The 20,902-nt window shown below is 35.3% G+C and overlaps 1 protein-coding gene across 2 annotated transcripts; it reads left to right on the forward strand.

Moving 5' to 3' along the window:
- Positions 1 to 829: 829 nt before the first annotated feature.
- LOC125268002 (transmembrane protein 272-like) lies at positions 830 to 17,055 on the forward strand. Of its 2 annotated transcripts, XM_048190146.1 has the most exons (5): positions 830 to 974; positions 13,728 to 13,811; positions 14,078 to 14,128; positions 14,216 to 14,422; positions 16,523 to 17,055. In XM_048190146.1, exons 2-5 carry the CDS (start codon positions 13,748 to 13,750, stop codon positions 16,714 to 16,716), a joined length of 516 nt encoding a protein of 171 aa, XP_048046103.1. In that variant the 5' UTR covers positions 830 to 974; positions 13,728 to 13,747; the 3' UTR covers positions 16,717 to 17,055. The 2 variants fall into 2 exon arrangements, with proteins under 2 accessions (XP_048046103.1, XP_048046102.1); XM_048190145.1 differs by lacking the exon at positions 830 to 974 and having other exon boundaries at positions 13,553 to 13,811.
- The last annotated feature ends 3,847 nt before the right edge of the window (positions 17,056 to 20,902 follow it).

Raw genomic sequence — 20,902 nt, forward strand, 5'->3', positions numbered from 1 at the left:
CTGTGAAAAACTGTTCCAATGGGTGGAGCATAAGTGCATATTCATGAATATTCGCTCCGCTGTGGGAATACGAACAAACGAATGGAAAGGAATGGAAGTTGTTGTTTTATCTTCGGATCACAACATGGTTGATAGATTGTTTCGATAAGGTAATACAGCCGTATGGACATGCGCCCCATTTACATGTTCAACTGTTTATAATCTTTACATAATAGGCTAAAATGATCAGCTTTGCACATGCTTTTATTAGAAAGCTTTTATCATGGTTTTATGTCATTGTTTTTGTTGTCTAGTAATTGTTTATTTTGCAGCATCGTGATTTTTCACAAGAATGACTGAAATAAAATTCAGTTTTAATAAAGATTTTTAAATGTTCTCTGATGTTGTTTTTGTCTTCACTCTTCTCAGTTTTCAACCACTTGGGTCATGCTGACACAACACATTTAGGCTACTTTGGCTGTTAGGCTATCTAAGTGACATATTTACTTATTGTTAATATTGTTGTTGTTTTTGTTTTTCATAATTACTTAAGACAGGATTCATTCTATGAATGTAGTGCTGTAAAAGTAAGAAACATATTTAATTTGTGTATTTACACAAATACAAGAACTACAAAAGTTGAATACATTGTTCTGAGCAGTTGAGTGATTTTCTTTACAGGTATTTTCCTATGTGTTAAAATGCAAATCAAGAGAGACCAGAAAAGAGTACCACTGCCTTAAACAGACATTTAATTTTTTTTTTTTTTTTTTTTTTCAGATCCCTCATTTTATTCATTGGATAATCCAAAACAATAATGCATTTCACACTATAAGCTTTATCAGAGTGTGTGTTCTCTGAAGATGGACATGCAAGACATAAATCAACAACAAGTACCTTGGCATCCATGACAAACAAAATATTCTTTTATATTGGTCTGTTAACACATTCAGAGTGATACCATCAATTGCAGCAGTCACATGTTTTAAAGCAAGGTGAAAATTCAAAGAACAATTTGCTGATTAACAGACCCAAGAGTCCTCTGTCTCTTCTGTGTGGGGATATTTGTCCCCACATCAGAGAGGTCCTCTGTGGAAATAAATATATCAACACACACACACACACACACACACACACATACATTCAGCAAGTATGTGTTATATAAGCACTTGTTGCTTGTAGCAGGCACAGGCCTCTGTCTTGGCGAATCAGATCTATGTCGTCAAACATAAAACTACCCCCTGTTAGAACAGCTTCTGCAAACTACAAAATGAAGTCATGAAAAAATGGCATAAATTCACATTTTAAATATTAGTGAATGTGCATAATGACATAAATAACTAAAAAAAAATTACATTTAAAAAAAAAAAAAAACTTTCAGTAGTTTATTTCAGTACATTTATTTTTGAATGCTTGAATATACACATATAATTTGAATATAATACAGATAGTTTCAAATCAGCTTTACAATGATCAGGAAAATAATGATTGAATGATACAAAAAGAGAACAATTCTGCTTTACGCAGCCCTAAAAAGACAATAGTGCTGTTCAACTGAAGTCAGTTCAGTGATGATGCAGTTCCATTGTTAAATTAGTTGACTATAAAGCAGCTCTGCAGAAAACAGTTTTTCATTGTCCAGCTTAGTTCAGTTCGGAAAAAAATATAATTTTTGTGTGGTGTAAATATAAATTTATTTTGAAGCAATATTCTTCCTTTCATTCATATTGCAGCTTTGGCATATTTAAATCTGCATTTTTGTGATATTTATCCAAAAAAATGTTTTACCTTTTATAAGTGGCAATCCCCCCCCCCCACCCCCCCCCCAATCTTATTAAATGAGAAGCACAGCATTCATTTTAAATTCTTAAATTTGATCAATACATTTAATTAGAATAATGACACACTATAGGGCTGTTACCAATCAAATTAAATCATTTACAATAAAAAAACACAATATATACATAATACAACTGCATTAAATAATGATATGAGATTGTTTTAAATATTTTTTTGAAAATACAAATAAACCACCAATAGGTGGCGTAAAGTAACCGTCTTAATAAGTGAGTCATTCATTCAAATGATTTGTTCAAATGGCTGAATTCATTCAAGAATGAGGCAGCTGTTTATGGGTGCTTCTCATTTCTTATTTGTGCATCCTCGTTTCCTTTCCTCGCGTCTCAGCTCCACCCCCGTAGGATGTGAGGGGAGGATGCAAGGAAAGAAAATGTGGACGGAGGAATCAAAGGAAATGTTATTTATATTTTGGAATGTTCTTGTTCACCCGAGCATCACTTCAAAGCATCATCAGCTGCGCTCAAGGGATCTGCCCTCATGTTGTTAACCCTTAAATGCATGACTGTTTCGCCAATCATTCTTACATATTCGGGTCTTTATCGACCCGGATCTATATCTATTTCTCTTATTATTTCGTTTTCTGTCTAAATGAGTCGTCACTTCAGCATTGTGTATCAGACATTGCCACCTTCATTGCAAACTCTCTAATTCTGGTTTGGAGGACTCATACAATTTGTCTCATGTAGCCAAACCTTCATTCTGACGGCAGTAGGTCTGGACTCCATAGGAGCTTTCATCAGCCAAGGACTGTCTGATTGACATGTAAAGCAACCAATCAGCGTCAGTCTATGCTTTGGACTTCGCATACTTCACATACTTTTGAAAATACAGCATTTAGTTCATCCAAGTGCTCGTTAGTGTATTTTTTTAAGTGAGTGTATTTGTTTTAGCTACGTTTCCATCCAGTTGCAAATGTAACTTTGCAAAATTGGAATATCGCATAAATCATTTGTGAATAAAGTGTATAAGAGAACAAAATTCTCAAAAATATGTAGATGGAAGCTAGTGTCACAGTTGTAAACATGACAGCTTTCTTCTTCCATGAGGGGGTTTGGGGTCACAGCAGGTTTGTTTTTCAGGTGGTTTGTTAAAGAAAGCAACACGCACCATATATACCATATATGTACCGTATGCATAAGACGTTCAGTCAGCAGTCCGTGGGCATGACGTCTGAGCCTGAGACAACCTACAATACGATTACATGCATCCAAGGTCAAAAAATACTTAAAACTTTCTCATAATATACATTGCACATCACCACCTCTTTTCTCACAGTGTCTAAAACGACTCGATAAAGAATTCAATCTCTCTAAACCCCTCCTTTCCGAGAGCCTGCTCTGCTCTGATTGGCCAGTTAGCCCAGTTTGTTGTGATTGGTTTACCGCTTACAGCGTGTGTCGGAAACAAAAAGGCCATTACCATATCTGAATTTCAGCTCAGGCTGACGACTTGTTTCAGCTGTTCAGAATCTATTCTTTCTTTTAGGAGACAATAACTTTATTTGTTATTCTCTTTGATATGTAAAACTTTGCAGACCTTGTATATTCACAAACAGCTGTATTACACACTGCATGAACATTAGGGCTAGGACAATAAATCATTGAATCGCGAATCAAGAAATGATTCTGGATCGATTTTGAGATTTTCCGAATCCATCGCTATTCTCTCTCAAATCGATTCTGAGCTTAGTTTTCAACAGCAGATGCACACACACAGACATAGATTCTCTCTCTCTGTCCAACCCCCCCACCACCTCCCTCCTCCTCTCCCCCTCACTCCTTCAGTCTGTGTGTGTGTGTGTGTGTGTGTGTGTGTGTGTGTGTGTGTGTGTGTGTGTGTGTGTGTGTGTAAGTGAGTGAGAGAGAGAGAGTTTTACACCCTTGATCAGTTCTTTAACCCTTTTCTTGCAGACTCACTGTGCTTCAGAGTTAGTGCCAACCCTAATCTTCACACCTGAAGCAGCTAATCATGCCAGTGTATTTGTAGGCACTGACAACATAGTATTACATTATTATGCTGTGTTCACGCCAGCTCGTATTTACCGAAATCTTGAGATGACAACACGTGACGTTATATTCGGAGCTGTTCACGTCCGAGGACGTGAACGCTTTTTACAAGCTAGATTCTCATAACTACAGGAATTATGAGGCCATGTGAACGCACCTTTAGTTTGATAATTAGGTTAATTAAAATATAAAAACACACTGCAAATGATAACTTCACACTCATTTGAAATTGAATTATATCACTATTAGTACAGGACTAGTTTTCTAAATGTCGTTTGAGTTACAATTATTATTTTTACAATTAAAATTATTTTTAAATATTGATATAATTCAAATTTATATAAAAAAAACACTCTTTAAGTAAATTTCACATGATCATAAAAGTGGCTGTTTAAAATAAACTTGCATAAGTGCGCAGAAAAATCTAGACATGTACCTTACTGTTACCTGACACTGATATTAAAATTGTCTTTGCAGGATCTGTGATTTGGCTCTATTTTTTTTTAATTTTATCATTTTATTTTTTATACCACACATATTGAAATTAAATGAAAGCATGCTTTTGGTGCATGAGATTGGTGCACAAATGATAGCTCAGGGAGGTCAAAACACATGAAGAGAAGTGTTAGGATAATACAGCATCAGCAATCACAGACATTTGCATTAAGACTGGATTACATTTCTCAGAGTACTGTTGAATTTGTGCAAATAACAGTATGTAATTTGCTCTGGAATTTTATAGAGGTTGTCTGAGAAAAACACGGACATGGAAGATTAGGATGATATTCTGCACTCATTTGAAAATGACCTATGATATTCTATGACAAAATTCTAAATTTAAATTTAAACAGTCTCATGGATGTGGCTGTTGTGGTTTGTGATCATAGAGGCACCAGCTGCTGCAGTAAATGTGGTGTGAATTTGACATAGACATTTTATGTTTAACCGTTTTAAATGCCCATTACCTGCCGTGCACAGTTGCTCTGAAGCCACCGAGGTTGCGGTGCCATCGGGCTTTGGCCCATCATCGCTGCTTGCAGCTATATTTAAAAGTTGTTAATTCTTTGGGTTTAGTTGCCGTGCTTCAGCAACAGTTGAGTTGATTAACCTAGCAAAGCACCACGCAGCTCAAACAGCAATGATGTTATTTAAAAAAATTAAGGATGTTTAATATTACTGTAATATTAAAAATGTTCAAAAACATTGATGTGTTATTATTAATAACTAGCACTTTTATTGTTCTCGTATTATTTTCAGCAACAACATGGTTTGATTATTAAAATAATTTTGTTGTCTGTGCAGAGGCTATTTCATTTTATTTATCCATGGCACATGTTTTTTTTTTTTTTTTTTTTTAGGCAATTTTTTTTTTGCATCACTTTACAACAAGGTCTTACTTGCTAATGCATGAACTAACAGAGAGCAATAACCTTTGTGAATGTTAATAAAATATTTGTGTTCATGTTAATTTACAGTTCATTTAACAAATGTTAACAGATACAACTCTGGATCTTAAAAATGTTTTTGAAAATGTTTAATTAACTAAGATTAATAAAACCTCTAGAAGTATTGTTCATTCATTGTTCATGTTAACTAATGCTAATGAAATGAAACCTTATTGTAAAGTGTTACCATTTTTAAAGAAATTTTACCATTTTACCATTTTTTTTACCATAGGAGTGTAAAATTAAAAGTTAAGAAATCTTAAACTGGTTCAAACTAGGCAACTGTATTGTATGTTTGATTGATGTTGAAGTGTTTGGGACATGGTTTTTAATGGTGAGCCCTTTGTTTTTGTAATCAGGCTCTCAAAATATATCAAAATTTGGATTTAGATTTATCTGCCAATATATCAGTTAGGCTTTAAAATATAAAGAATTATCAGTTATAGGTATAGGCCAAAATTTCCATATCAGTGCATCCCTACTTCTGTGCTTAAGATGCCATGTTTATACTGCCTCTCCTCTAGATGCAACCGGGAGTTCCTCCTCCCAGTGTTTCCCAACTTTTTCTTGCCACGGCAGTTTTGATAAGTGAAAAATCCCATGGCAAACCAGCACTAAAAGAACAAAATTACACAAACATGCATTCCTTCAAATAGCATAGCCTATAGACCAATTTGGTGTCTGCAAACAGCGATGACGTTTTTTTTATGGGCGGAGCCTACCTGGTTGCAGAAAATGACAATAGGGGTTATGCGCAATCTAACTTCCATATTCTGTAAAACATATCAGATCGCTTCCGGTATAGGTCTTTTGTATGTGCTTCATGAAAATATTAGCTGTTTTATTCAAGATAACTTAAAAGGAGCGAGCAAAGATGAGCATAACTGATGTCCCTCATATGCAGATTGATATTTAAAAACTTTTTTCATTTTTCTTCTTCACACTAACGTTTAGATATTTAATAGAATAAAACACTTATAACAATGTGAACTAGGTATTTTTGCTGATTACCTTAAAAATCCATAGATATGCCGTCAGTTCATACTGCTGATAAACATCAATTTGATGTTTATCTGCTTACCCCCAGGGCATCCAAGATGTAGGTGACTTTGTTTCTTCAGTAGAACACAAATGATGATTTTTAACTGCAACCGCTGCCGGCAGTCAGTCAAATAATGGGAGGAAATGGTCACACAATCTTTAAGAGTCAATTGTCACAGAAAAATACAAATTAAACCCTGCAGCTCGTGATGGCACATTGATGTCCTAAGACACGAAACGATCGCTTTGTACGAGAAAACGAACAGTATTTATATCATTTTTTACCTCTAAAACACTATGTCCAACTGCGTTCAGCATTCGCTTGGTGATGTCTGATCACGCTCTGACAACGGCAGTGATGTCTCGCACTCATTGAAGTATATGCGCGAGACATCACTGCTGCTGTCAGAGCGCGATCAGACATCACCAAGCGAATGCTGAACGCAGTTGGACATAGTGTTTTAGAGGTAAAAAATGATATAAATACTGTTCGTTTTCTCGTACAAAGCGATCGTTTCGTGTCTTAGGACATCAATGTGCCATCACGAGCTGCAGGGTTTAATTTGGATTTGTCTGTGCATGTTTATTGACTCTTATAAATTGTGTGACCATTGACTCGCATTATTTGACTGACAGACATCAACGGTTGGAGTTAAAAATCATCATTTGTGTTCTACTGAAGAAACAAAGTCACCTACTGGGGGTAAGCAGATAAACATCAAATTTTCATTTTTGGGTGAACTATCCCTTTAACACTTTACCTGACAAGCAAATGCAATAGACCAGGGGCACGTTCAAGCTCAAACCGGTGCGCAACGTTTTGCTACGGTTTCCAGGTTGAACGACATGTTTCCTGGAAACGGTGTGCAACGGTGTGCAACAGGTTTGAGATATGTTTTCTCTTGTTTGGTGGGTGTGTCAGAAATGTCAGCCCAATCAGCGGCAACATGTATATAAACCACGCGGTATTAAAGAGACAGCTCACACAAGGATATTAATGTAACATAAAAATACTATACTTATATAGTTTGATATTGTATTGTGAAGTGACACTTTAATCAACTTTTCTATACTCCTCTGATTATATAATGGTAAATATTACAATACCATAGCACAACAATAGTGACCAGCAATAATGATAAGCCTAATACTCACAATAAAATAATATAGATCATAACACAGTGATAAAGAATATATAGATAAAGAAGTGGATTATCCTTGACCTGAAATGTTTGTCTTTTCATCCTGAAATGCGAGGCAAATGTTGTATCACAATAATTAGAAGTTTCCATAAATCCCTTCACTCGATTGGGATGTTCTCTTTTATTCTGGACGGCAAGGGCAGTGACTGTAATATTGAGCGTATTTTGCAGTATTAAGCACGTATTTATACCGACTTCATCAGGCTCCGAAAATTCTTCAAAAAGAACACAAAGAATGGCCTTCTCAGCTGCCATAGTGTCAACACTTGCGTCATCAGAACGGGGTGTTCAACGCACCACCATTTCCATTTAAAAAAACGTTTTGCAACGTTTTGTCGGGGCTGAACACAGCCCAGTTTTCCGGTTTGGTCATGTGACGTTCAACACATACCCTATTCTATGAAAGCCACGGAATATAAGAGAATAAAAAGTTAATTTTAAGTTTATATCTCACCATTCTGACTTTTATTTCTCGCAAATCTGAGTTTATATCTCACATTTCTTAGAAGGAAAAACAGAATTGTGAGATATGTCTTTTTCCCTCAGAATTGCATGTTTATATCCCACAATTCTGTCTTTTTTCCCCTTTAGAATTGTGAAATAAACTCAAAATTGCAAGTTATACAGTCCGAACTGGGAGATAACACGCAAATGCAAGAAAATTCTGAATTGTGAAATAAAAATGTTATAGGCTATGTTTAAAAGTTATCTATGTAAAATGTTATAGGTTTAAATATTAATTCTTGCTGTAACTGCGATGTATGTTCTCTATGAACTGCAAATGTGAATATTATGTAGACTTACTGTTTACATCAAATTCCTGCTTTAATAGTAGACTAATCATTGCAGGTTTCATCAGTCCAATCTTGCAACATAAACTTCTCAGTTTAGCATCAAAGGGCGTTTTCAACGACGGTATTCAATAAAAAAAAATGTAGACTATATTTTTTGCATTCCGATTCCGACATCTAGAGGCACAACAAAACATTTTTCTCTTATTCTCTGGATTTTGCATTTTCCTCCACTTGCTACCGCTATTTTTTCTGCAACCATATGCGCTCGCAGCTGCAAGTGACGTAACTGTGATGTCTGCTCCAAACGGGTCAAACTGGACGTTATATTAAAATAATTACTCCCATTTAACGTGAAACTTGAGCTTAAGTCGGGTATGGTGATGATAAAACAACAAATTTACCCATAGTCTCTGTCGGGCGGAAACTTAATATTTTTTTTAATAATTAAACATTGTGTCATATAAAAACATTGTGTGATATAAAAGATAAAGTGCTATGCACAGGATACCTATATAAAACAGTATTGGCTAAGACGGCAAATACCAGACTAAGACTCTTCTACGCTCTTTAATTACAAAAAACATTAGCCTTTATAAACATAGTGTTTCTTGAGTAAAGAAAACGCTCTACTTATTCAAACATCAGTTCTTTATTGCATTGCAAATGAGCAGAGATCTCTAAACTGTGTGCAACACATCTTTCACTATAGAGGAGGGGTGGAGACGTGGAGTTATGAGCTTTGACTGATCGTTTGAGGATCCAATGGAGTTACAAGGTTTATTCACAAGTTCTTTTAAATCCTTTTCATTGGTTAAATATTTGTAAAAACCCAAATACAGGCGTGATGGATGACCAATAGCATTGTTTTTTTTTTTTTAATAAAATAAAAATAGCCTAATAATAATAAAACAAAAATGAAGAACTATAGAGACACGTTGTTTCCACCTGACAGCGACGATATTCTTATTAATAGGATTTATTTTATTTGTTTAATTTTTCAGGGGGTATTTTATAATTTCCCATGGCACACCTGACAACCTGTCACGGCACACGCTGGTTGGAAAACACTGTCCAAGACCGCACATAAATGCATCACCAGCAGCTCCTGCATTTGCGTGTATCCGTCAGCTCCGGTGTGCATGTGCTTCTGCGAGTATGCTGTTATTAGAAAAATTTTGCAGTCGTTCAGATTATTTAACAGAGTACACAAAGTGTATGATACCTTGTTTTTAAATCTAATATGATTTTTTTTTTCAGTCATGTAGTGTAATCCAGTTTTAAGTCACTTATTGTGAATCGCTCATCTTATATCAATAATCAATAATCCCGACCGGTAAAGATCCCACAATGCATCTGTAAAATTGTTTTATATATGTGATCCAAAGGTTCAATAAACCAAGGAGTGTCCCCAGAATATATTGCTGTCACGCAAGTAATGTAATTTATTATTGATATGCAGCCATCTTACTGTAAAACCATGCTGTACTTTTTACAGCACTTAATTACAGTGTACCCATTAGGGCTTTTCACACTTGAACAAGTTAACCCTGGGATATTCTAAACCGTGTATAAATGGAATCCAGAGTTATCTTGCTTCATGTTTCACACTGGTCATAATCTACCTGGGGTTAACAATTACTTCTAGGTATTCATAAACTGTTGCTTCAAACTATGTTCCTAAACCCTGCTAACATCGTTATTTGTTTACTTGCTGTGTCGTTGTCATTGATTGGACAAGTGCAGCTTGCAGCCATGTTTAAATAAAAGCTTTAGTGTTGCGTCCTCATATTACAGTATACAGTGGGTACAGAAAGTATTCATGCCCCCTTACATTTTTCACTCTTTGTTATATTGCAGCCATTTTCTAAAATCATTTAAGTTATTTTTTTTCCTCATTAATGTACACACAGCACTCCATATTGACAGAAAAACACATAATTGTTGACATTTTTGCAGATTTATTAAAAAAGAAAAACTGAAATATCACATGGTCCTAAGTATTCAGACCCTTTGCTGTGACACTCATATATTTAACTCAGGTGCTGTCCATTTCTTCTGATCATCCTTGAGATGGTTCTACACCTTCATTTGAGTCCAGCTGTGTTTGATTATACTGACTGGACTTGATTAGGAAAGCCACACACCTGTCTAGGGCTGGGCGATATATCGCATGCGATTCTCACGCGCATTTCGTCAGTAAAGCCGGTTCCCTGATTACCGCTAAATCGCCATCACCTGCTTTCAAATGAAGCGCCATTTAACAGACAGAGCCGTAGTTCACTGATAAGCCACGCAAATATCGCGTTCATTATCGAAGGCGATTCATCTGCGATATGAACGTGATATTGCGTGGCTTATCAGTGAACTACGGCTCTGTCAGTTAAATGGCGCTCCATTTGAAAGCAGGTGATGGAGATTTACCGGTAATCAGGGAACCGGCTTTACTGACGAAATGCGCTTGAGAATCGCATGCGATATATCGCCCAGCCCTACACCTGTCTATATAAGACCTTACAGCTCACAGTGCATGTCAGAGCAAATGAGAATTATTGAGGTCAAAGGAACTGCCTGAAGAGTTCAGAGACAGAATTGTGGCAAGGCACAGATCTGGCCAAGGTTATAAAAAAATTTCTAATGTACTTAAGGTTCCTAAGAGCACAGTGGCCTCCATAATCCTTAAATGGAAGACGTTTGGGACGACCAGAACCCTTCCTAGAGCTGGCCGTCCGGCCAAACTGAGCTATCGGGGGAGAAGAGCCTTGGTGAGAGAGGTAAAGAAGAACCCAAAGATCACTGTGGCTGAGCTCCAGAGATGCAATCGGGAGATGGGAGAAAGTTGTAGAAAGTCAACCATCACTGCAGCCCTCCACCAGTCGGGGCTTTATTGCAGAGTGGCCTGACGGAAGCCTCTCCTCAGTGCAAGACACATGAAAGCCCGCATGGAGTTTGCTAAAAAAACACCTGAAGGACTCCAAGATGGTGAGAAATAAGATTCTCTTTTCTGATGAGACCAAGATAGAACTTTAATTCTAAAGCGGTATGTGTGGAGAAAACCAGGCACTGCTCATCACCTGTCCAATACAGTCCCAACAGTGAAGCATGGTGGTGGCAGCATCATGCTGTGGGGGTGTTTTTCAGCTGCAGGGACAGGACGACTGGTTGCAATCGAGGGAAAGATGAATGCGGCCAAGTACAGGGATATCCTGGACGAAAACCTTCTCCAGAGTGCTCAGGACCTCAGACTGGGCCAAAGGTTTACCTTCCAACAAGACAATGACCCTAAGCACACAGCTAAAATAACGAAGGAGTGGCTTCACAACAACTCCGTGACTGTTCTTGAATGGCCCAGCCAGAGCCCTGACTTAAACCCAATTGAGCATCTCTGGAAAGACCTAAAAATGGCTGTCCACCAACGTTTACCATCCAACCTGACAGAACTGGAGAGGATCTGCAAGGAGGAATGGCAGAGGATCCCCAAATCCAGGTGTGAAAAACTTGTTGCATCTTTCCCAAAAAGACTCATGGCTATATTAGATCAAAAGGGTGCTTCTACTAAATACTGAGCAAAGGGTCTAAATACTTAGGACCATGTGATATTTCAGTTTTTCTTTTTTAATAAATCTGCAAAATGTTAACAATTCTGTGTTTTTCTGTCAATATGAGGTGCTGTGTGTACATTAATGAGGAAAAAAAATTAACTTAAATGATTTTAGCAAATGGCTGCAATATAACAAAGAGTGAAAAATTTAAGGGGGTCTGAATACTTTCCGTACCCACTGTATATAGGCCTATTGCTGACTGTCCTATCAAGTTTATCCTGAGCGGATTTTTCGGACTATAAAGGTAAGAATGAAATGGTTTCTTCACTCCAATTGACATGTTTTCATTACCATTTGACATTTTTCCCCTCAAACACTGAAACTACTGTTTATACAACACGCAGTGTTTCTGTGACTGTCCAAAGCGTGTTAACATGAAGCTTGAGATTGGTTGTCGGTTGCTAAGCATCTAGTCGTAACATTCTGACTAACACCGCATCAATTCACACTTTACAACTTTGGCACCACTGCAAAAGTGCTGCTAACCCTACTCCTGATCAGGGTTTCTAAATTGCTAATGTGATTTTTTTTTATTTTTTTTTTTACCCGGGGTTAGAATGTGTGTGTGTGTGTGTGTGTGTGTGTGTGTGTGTGTGTGTGTGTGTGTTCAAAACTTGCTGCTCCTAATGTTTGTGCACTAACTTGGATGAGTTAAATGCAGAGGACAAATTCAGAGTATGGGTTACCATACTTGGCCTTCACGTCACGTCACTTTCTGTCACTTTTACTTTCAATAATAAGTGTGAAAATTTGGCAGAGCCAGGCCAGCAGGCATTTTTGTTTTTGACTAGACGGTTTTGACTAATTCGTTTTGACTACTTATTTCATGAAAAAGATTAAATATTTTGCTGCACAACATTAAAAATGATTTAGGATAAATATAGTAAGACATTGAAATAGATACAAACATTTGGGGAGAACATTCATTTTGATAAAATTCACCTCCTTAAAGAGGAAGAAAGACATTTCCAGGACAGGAAAAGAGAATATGGGAATATATATATATATATATATATATATATATATATATATATATATATATATATATATATATATATATATATATATATATTCCCATATTCTCTTGCAGTATATATATATATTCACATATATATTCATATTCATATATATATTCACATCCCAGCATATGGAGTGTCATGAAAGACCTCTTACAATACTTAACATTTTAATCCTCCTATTGCATTTGCATCCATTTTAACCCAGAAGAGGTACAGAATCATTTGTACATTAATTTTGGAAATATATTAAAACTGTTTGCAGCTTTCTTATCCCTAATGTTAACAATTATTCCATACTAGTTTTGGTTTTCATTTTTTATGAATCATTACTTGAGTAAAAACATTATAATATACAGAGAATATTATAAAAATACATTTTGCAGTTGAGTGAAAAAAAAAAAAGGATTATATTGATCATAATTGTGGTCTAAAATCAGAATATATACAATATATTATAGATAATAAGCTTGCAATTCTGAGAAAAGAAAGTCAGAATTGAGAGATAAATTGCAATTCTGATTTTTTTTTTTTTTTTTTCTCAGAAGTGCTCATTTATATCACAATTCTGACTTTTTAAAGGGGTAGTTTTTTTCTCTGAATAGTCGCAATTTTTACATCAAACATGCAAAAGTTCTCATATGATTTATCCTTGTTCCATTTTTTACATCACAAAAACCAGAGTAGTGCATAGACTTTTTACATCCACTGTCACTTGCGTCAATCTACCCACAGTTTCCTCCACAAAATATTAATATTTCTGTTTTTTTTTTTTTTCCTGTCAGGCCAGAGTGAAGTAAAGACGATGGAAGACAGAAGCTTATTGCAGAATATTCGCAGGCCACCCAAACTCAGCACACCCGTTCTAAGTATTCACAATTACTTTGTTCTCTGTGTGTGAAATGTTAATGTGATGCTTCATTAAATTATGTTATTAATGGTGATTGTCCTTTGAAAATGCTTTGAAATTTATAGAGAGCCACATAGCTAGAGTGTTAGAGCATTCATGGTAGGATATACAAACACATATTATGCGTAAACCTTGTCCAAGTATAAGATAAAACTAGAGCATCTATTACAAAACTGAGAAAAGCGTGAAAAAACTGCTTAATTGTCTCTAACAAATGCTTCACAGTAATCTCCAAACTCATTGTGACTGCCCTGCCCATCGCTCAGGTCTCAATTGGTACGTCTTTATTATTTCAGGTCTTTATAAACATTAGTTCATTTTTGGGCATATAAACAAGCCTATCATCTCCCTTCTTTTTCACAGGTGCAATATATCTGCATGACTGTCCAAAGCAGCCCTATATTCCCATCTATCTGCTGGTGTCAGGTGTGTTTGCATTGGTGCTCGGTCTGTTGTCCTGCCTTCCATGCACTCAGGAGCCAGAAGATGGCACTCAAACTCCTCTGAGTAGTCTCTGCACTGCCTGGAATTCACTTGTGTCCCTTTTTCTCTTCTGCTGGTTCATTGCTGGTAAGATATAATGTGTTATATTAACTTGATGTGAAATTCAGATTATGTAGCTATTACGATGCTAGTTTTTTCTTATTCTTATTCTTATTCTTATTATTATTATTATTATTATTATTATTATTATATTCTAATGTGAACAAATTAATTCAAAGCATAAAACCTGAAAATTGCACATATATTTACAATTAAATTTAACTGCTCACACATATAAAAAAAATCTTAATCTTATGGTGCATTATGTATTGTTTTGTTTGATTTTGTGGACGAAATGACACAATGTTTTTAACATTATACTAAATGCTTATATTACATTTAGTATGAAACTTAAAAATACATATTATGCAGTACCTGTCAAAAGTTTGGAAACATTATAATTTTTTAATGTTTTTGATAGAAGTCTCTTATGTTCACCAAGGCTGCATTTTTATCATCAAAATACAGTAAAAACAGTAATATTGAGAAATAATATTACAGTTTAAAATAATTGTTTTCTATTTGAATATATTTGAAAGTGCTGTTTATTCCTGTGATGATAAATCTGAATCAGCAGTCATTACTCCAAGTCTTGGGTGTCACTTGATCCTTCAGAAATCTTTCTAATATGCTGATGTGCTCCTCAAGAAACAATTATTATTATCAATGTTGAAAACAGTTTTTGCTGCTTAACATTTTTGTGAAAACAATGATACTATTCAAACATTTGTGGTAATATTTTTAAAAAAGAGAGAGAAATTTAAACTTTGGTAACACTATACAATAAGAAATGTTATCTGAGCACCAAATCAGCATATTAGAATGATTTCTAAAGGATCATGTGACACTGAAGACTGGAGTAATGACTGCTGAAAATTCAGCTTTACCATCACAGGAATAGATGGGAAATGGAGTCCAGGACAGGAGGGAACTGTGACATACTGTTGTTACTGTATTTTTGATGAAATAAATGCAGCATTGGTGAGCATAAGAGACTTCTTTCAGAAACATTAACAATCTGTAATGTTTCCAAACTTTTGACAGGTACTGTAATAAAAGAAATAATAATAATAATAATAGAATATATTAATAATAATTAGAGAGAAAATGTATGTAGGGTGAATTCAGGGTGATTGGGGCACTTTTTGCCTTTGAGGTGACTTGGAAAAAGTGTCCCAATCAACCTGAAATCCCCCTACTGAATGCAATATGGAATCTATATTTAGAGGCAAACGTTAAAAATATGAATCACTTTCACTCCAGATAACTGTGAGATTTGTTTAACATTTGCCTTTTATTTTTGTCTCCTATTTGCTTGTTTAGAGACTGTTAATCACATTGAATCTTTTAAGGATATACAAGAATTTGTTTGTGGCACTAAATAAACAAACTAAAAATAAATAAATTAAATATTTAAGAATTAGTCATCCCATCCATATTTAAGAATCAGCTTCATCCCAACTTTGAGCATTGGCATTTTAGAAATATCCTATTCACAGGCATATCCTATTCATAGCCACCTATAATTAATTTGTTCTGGAATTAGAAGTGTTGGGTATAGTAATATTCTGCTGGTCATGCAATCTCAACAAGCCGACCACCACTGGAGGAACCACCCTTATGTATAATAAAGCTGCTTTCTTGGCCACAAGGGTATTTCAACATGGAATGTGTAGAAAAGCGCAGACTAAAGGTGATGATACACGGGACTTTTTGAGCAATGTTGCCGGGCAATTTTGCCAAGCGATGTTGCTTGGGTACTTTCCCATTGAGAATGGGCAACAAATTTCTGCCGAGCGATGTTGCTTGGGTACTTTCCCATTGAGAATGGGCAACAAATTTCTATCTGGATACATTAGATTGAAATTTGTTGCCCATTCTCAATGGGAAAGTGCAAAATCAACATTGCCCTGCAAAATTGCCTGTCAACATTGCTCAAAAAGTTGCCCTGTGTATCATCAACTCAAGGATGCATAGGTCAAAGACCATGTATATCTTTATACATCACATGATGGTCTTAATTAAAAAGATTTGTCAAAAGTACTATATGCAGATCCAGTTTTTCAATAAATTATTTACCCTGTGAAGTGCTTCATAATGACCTCTTCACCCTTGTCTCCCCTACAGGTAATGTATGGATCTACTCTATTTACCAGCCTAATTACAATGGCAACGATTATTGCAATAAGACACTTTACCTGTTTGCTTTCTGGACCACCACATTGGTCTATATATTGCTAGGTATTGTCTTCTTAGGAGGTTGCTGTATGTTATTCTGCCTGTGTTTGTGTGGAAGGAGTGGAAATGTGGAAGACGTATGATGGACAGGGCCAGCAGTCAGCAGTAATATTACTAATAATAAAAACACTCTTGTGGACTTTTTTTTTTTGGCCTTTATTTGATGTTGTGCCACTTGCTGGGTCAGTTATGAGCTTTTGCACAATTGAAAACCTTATTATGTTATGTAACTCTCTATAATTCATGTGTATAAATGCATTTGTATTGTTGGGCACCAGAACTTTTTGACGAGAGAAGATGCAAGTTAATTAACTGGACTGGTATACTGTCTTTATAATGGGATGTGCCAGATTTTGCATTTGAGAATATTGTGGAATGCTGCATAAAAACAAAAAAGATTAATAAATTGATACAAAAGATTATATTACCTATTATCACTTTTTTTATTTATGTATTGTTAATTATTACACTGTTCTCTGGAATACTTTATTTTGATTGGTCAATTGTGGCATTTTGCACAAATTTTTGTATACTGACACTAAACTGTATAATTGACATTGTCCCTGGCACCTTATTTTTTCTTCCTAACTGTTCTGGTTTCGTCTTTTTTCACTTAATGCATCTAGAAATGATGATAATGCAGCCCTGTCAATTAAACTATCCCCTGCGAAGGCCTCCTTCCCTTTCCTTTGTATAGATAAAACGTTATCAAAATTATTCCAGTTCACATAGATCCGCGGACACAACTAATTTTTCTGTATTATGCGGACCAGACAGGTAATTTGGTAAATATCACTTTTTTTAAAAAGACCAAGCTTATGTGGACATACACACTCAAACACGTAAACCTATAGACTAAACATGTAATGAATGGCAAGAATGCATTAAAGGTATTCGGTTTTCAGTAGGAAAGTTGTCATTTAAGTGGCCCCTAAAGAAATAATGAACAATTTTTACAACAGAAGTGATTCAATCAAACTCCAACTTTAGCTTGATGATAATTTTCCTATTGTCACTGTCAGTGTTGGGCACGTTACTTTAAAAAAGTAATTAGTTATAGCTAGCCTACTAGTTACTTCTCACAAATAACGGAGTTAGTAACTGAGTTACATCATTATAAAAGTAACTAATTACCAGGGAAAGTAACTTATTGCGTTACTTTAAAAAAATTTTTAAAATATGTCAAATAACTTAAATGCCCCCAATATTAAATATAAGTCTAAGAAAAAACAATTCTTGATCCGACTCGTGACTCTTGCTTATGAAATTTCTCTGTACTGTCATTAAAGAAAATGTAGTTGCATATATATGTTTAAATAGTCCTATGTTATGTTTTAAATTCATTTACTTGATATATATCGGGAGTCATGGAGTGGGTCAGACATGATTTTGACCACTTCTTTAAGTTTTGTTTTATAGAAAGTCTCTCTTTAAAGTGAATTTCGTTTTGTAAAAATTGTATCTTAATTTCAATCAATGTTTCATCAACCAATTGCCTGGATTTAATAAATAAGAAGCAAATATAGCAGACAATATAATCATGGATGCTCGGGCGCGATCACTGGCGCGTGAACTGGAGCGCAACTTATAGGCTAAATGAGCCGAAACTCAGCGGCTGCTTGCCTCGCAGACATGAGAAATGTATCTATAGAAAGCTTGAAATATCTACTTTAAAACGAAATAATTAAAAACGAAAAGAGTCTACTCTGATTATGTAATCCGAATGAAATGTGCATTTTCTCTCTAGGCGCGTCCAGTATGCGGAGATGATAAGAGTCAGCAATGTCAGCTTCATCTTTGCAGCCGACACTGATTCAGAAAACATTACTTTATTAATAAACAATTAAAATGTCTCCTTGCTGTTTTTTGTCATATTCATAATCATTACTTTTGCCGGTTCTTTATGAAAAGCGTTATGCGTGCGCTTCAGTGCATATCCTATATTACATAAACGCTCATTATTAGTTTATTCTCTCCAGTATTTAAGAAATTAAATTAATATAAATGTGATTAGTCAACTAATGGCTTAAATGAACAACTACCAGTCGACTAGAAAAACGTATTTCACATATTTTCGATCCAGCATGTCACGTTTATCGCAGTATATGGACCTTTAAACCAGAAAGACACAGCTTACATTTTACTAAAAGGTTTTTGTCTTTATGCTCAACTAAAGTGAAATAATGAGGATATTTCCACTTTGAGAAACTTGTCTTGCTCTCGCCTTGACTCGCCATGACTGCCGCACATACTTGAATAAACGGAAACACGCCCACAGTGCGTCTTCATGTTTACAGTGGTTGGCATCCACCAATCCTACAATGCGTCGTTGCTGTAAAGCCGGTTGCATAAACATAGACACAGTCTTAAGATAATGGCTTAGAAATAGTCTGACTAACTAAAGTCACTGACGAAAGATCGTTGCATAAAATAAGCACACAGCAGTCTTAAGTAAGACTGTCTATATTGCATTGCTTTGTGGGAAAAATAAGACGCTGAACAACTTAAACAAAATGGCCGACAGTGGGCGCTCGTCACAATTTTCCTTCGCTGAAAATATTTGTATTTTGGAGGAATACAATGCTTCCAAATCCACTTTAATGAATAAATTTAGCGACTACAATGCCAATAGCAAAAAAAACAAGGCGTGGACAACAATAACTGAAAAAGTTAACAGCGTAAACCCGTCTGTCTCGCGATCCGTCAAAGACGTTCAGAAACGTTTTAAAAATATGGTCCAAGAGGCAAAAAAAAGGAAATATTCAAGCGAAAAAACCCTGCAACAGGTGGGGGACCAAATCCTAAATTGAAAAGGACAACGGAAATGATAATTTAAATATATGGAGAGGAATCTCCGATGTTTTGGGGAATCCCCGGGGGGAGGGAGAGCGGAGTATCCGGGCGGACGTTACCTGCAGCGGGGGAGGATACCGCTGTCGCATCAGTCCCGCTTCAACAGTCTCGTGAGTAACAATGTTTCGATAGTTATTGTTTTTGCTTGATTTAAAAAAAAACAACAAAAAAAACCAGTACTGTTGTTTTGGGTTGAGTACCAATTTTTACCGTCTAGTAGACTGCGAGGTGATTTTAACATTGGTCCCTGAAAACAATGAAGCGCCTGTGACGAGCCAGGACCAAACAACACAAAGCGAAGGTAAAGTTATGCTTACAGTCTTTAAACCGCGAGTTATAAGTTACCAAGTTAGTTCATCCTCTATTATTCCTTACAATGATGTAGTTTTTAAGTTAAAAACAGATTAACAGTGTTTAAAATAATAAGTGGACACAGATCAGGGAAAGTAGCTTGTAATGCCATTGTAACGTTAGTGCTTATGCAATCACTATTTGCTGAGGACAGTGTTTTCAGATTATAGGTTATATAATCAAAAACTACTTTTGTCAATATATTATTTTTTTGTCAATATAGGCTATAAAAAAATGTAATTTGTAAAAATGCAGAACATTTTCTGTGATGGGTAGATTTAGGGTGTGGGTTATATAGTTATAACATGTTTAACTATCTATTTCTAAAAACAAAAGAAGTTTATGCAGTGTCTCCATTTAGATAGCTAAGTAAACGTGTGTGTAAAAAGTTTTTTTCTAAAATTAGTGAACTACAAGTAAACTTTAGTATGTAGTAAGTAGTATGCAGTATGTAGTGCATTTTTGCAGAAGAAAAAAAGTACAACAAAACTTTCTAATTTTGCTAATGCTGTTGTTTTTGTTTGTTTGTTTGTTTTTTTGTAAAGAAGATGATTTGGACAGCACCCAAATGGCACCTGTGGGACATGGCTCAGACACAGACACACAGAAAGACACTACAAGCAAGATAACCATGAACAATATACTTGAAAAGCAATATGAAATATTAACACTGGAAGAGACTAAACTAAAATTAGAAATAGAAAAACTAGAATTAGAAAAAACTAAGCTAAAGTTGGAGCTACAAAAACTTGGACATGAACTATAGATCTCAACGACCATTGTCCAAGAACTAGTCAAATAATTGTATTTAATAATTCCAGTTATTTAATTTTGAATTTACTTCTTATGTAATGTTTACATACAGAATCTTTAGATATATTTAAGAGATTTTAAGTATTTTAGTGAAAGTTAATGTAGTTGTAATTTAAAGATTATATAGTATTTTTACTGATTTACTGAGTTTTTACTGATACTATGCATCAAATATTGTGTATTGATTCTCGATGAATAAATTATAATATGTCCAATTCATTTAAAAGTTATCAATTCTTCCATTTTTCTCAG

Source organism: Megalobrama amblycephala, linkage group LG4, assembly GCF_018812025.1.
Source record: "Megalobrama amblycephala isolate DHTTF-2021 linkage group LG4, ASM1881202v1, whole genome shotgun sequence".
Lineage (NCBI taxonomy): Eukaryota > Metazoa > Chordata > Actinopteri > Cypriniformes > Xenocyprididae > Megalobrama > Megalobrama amblycephala.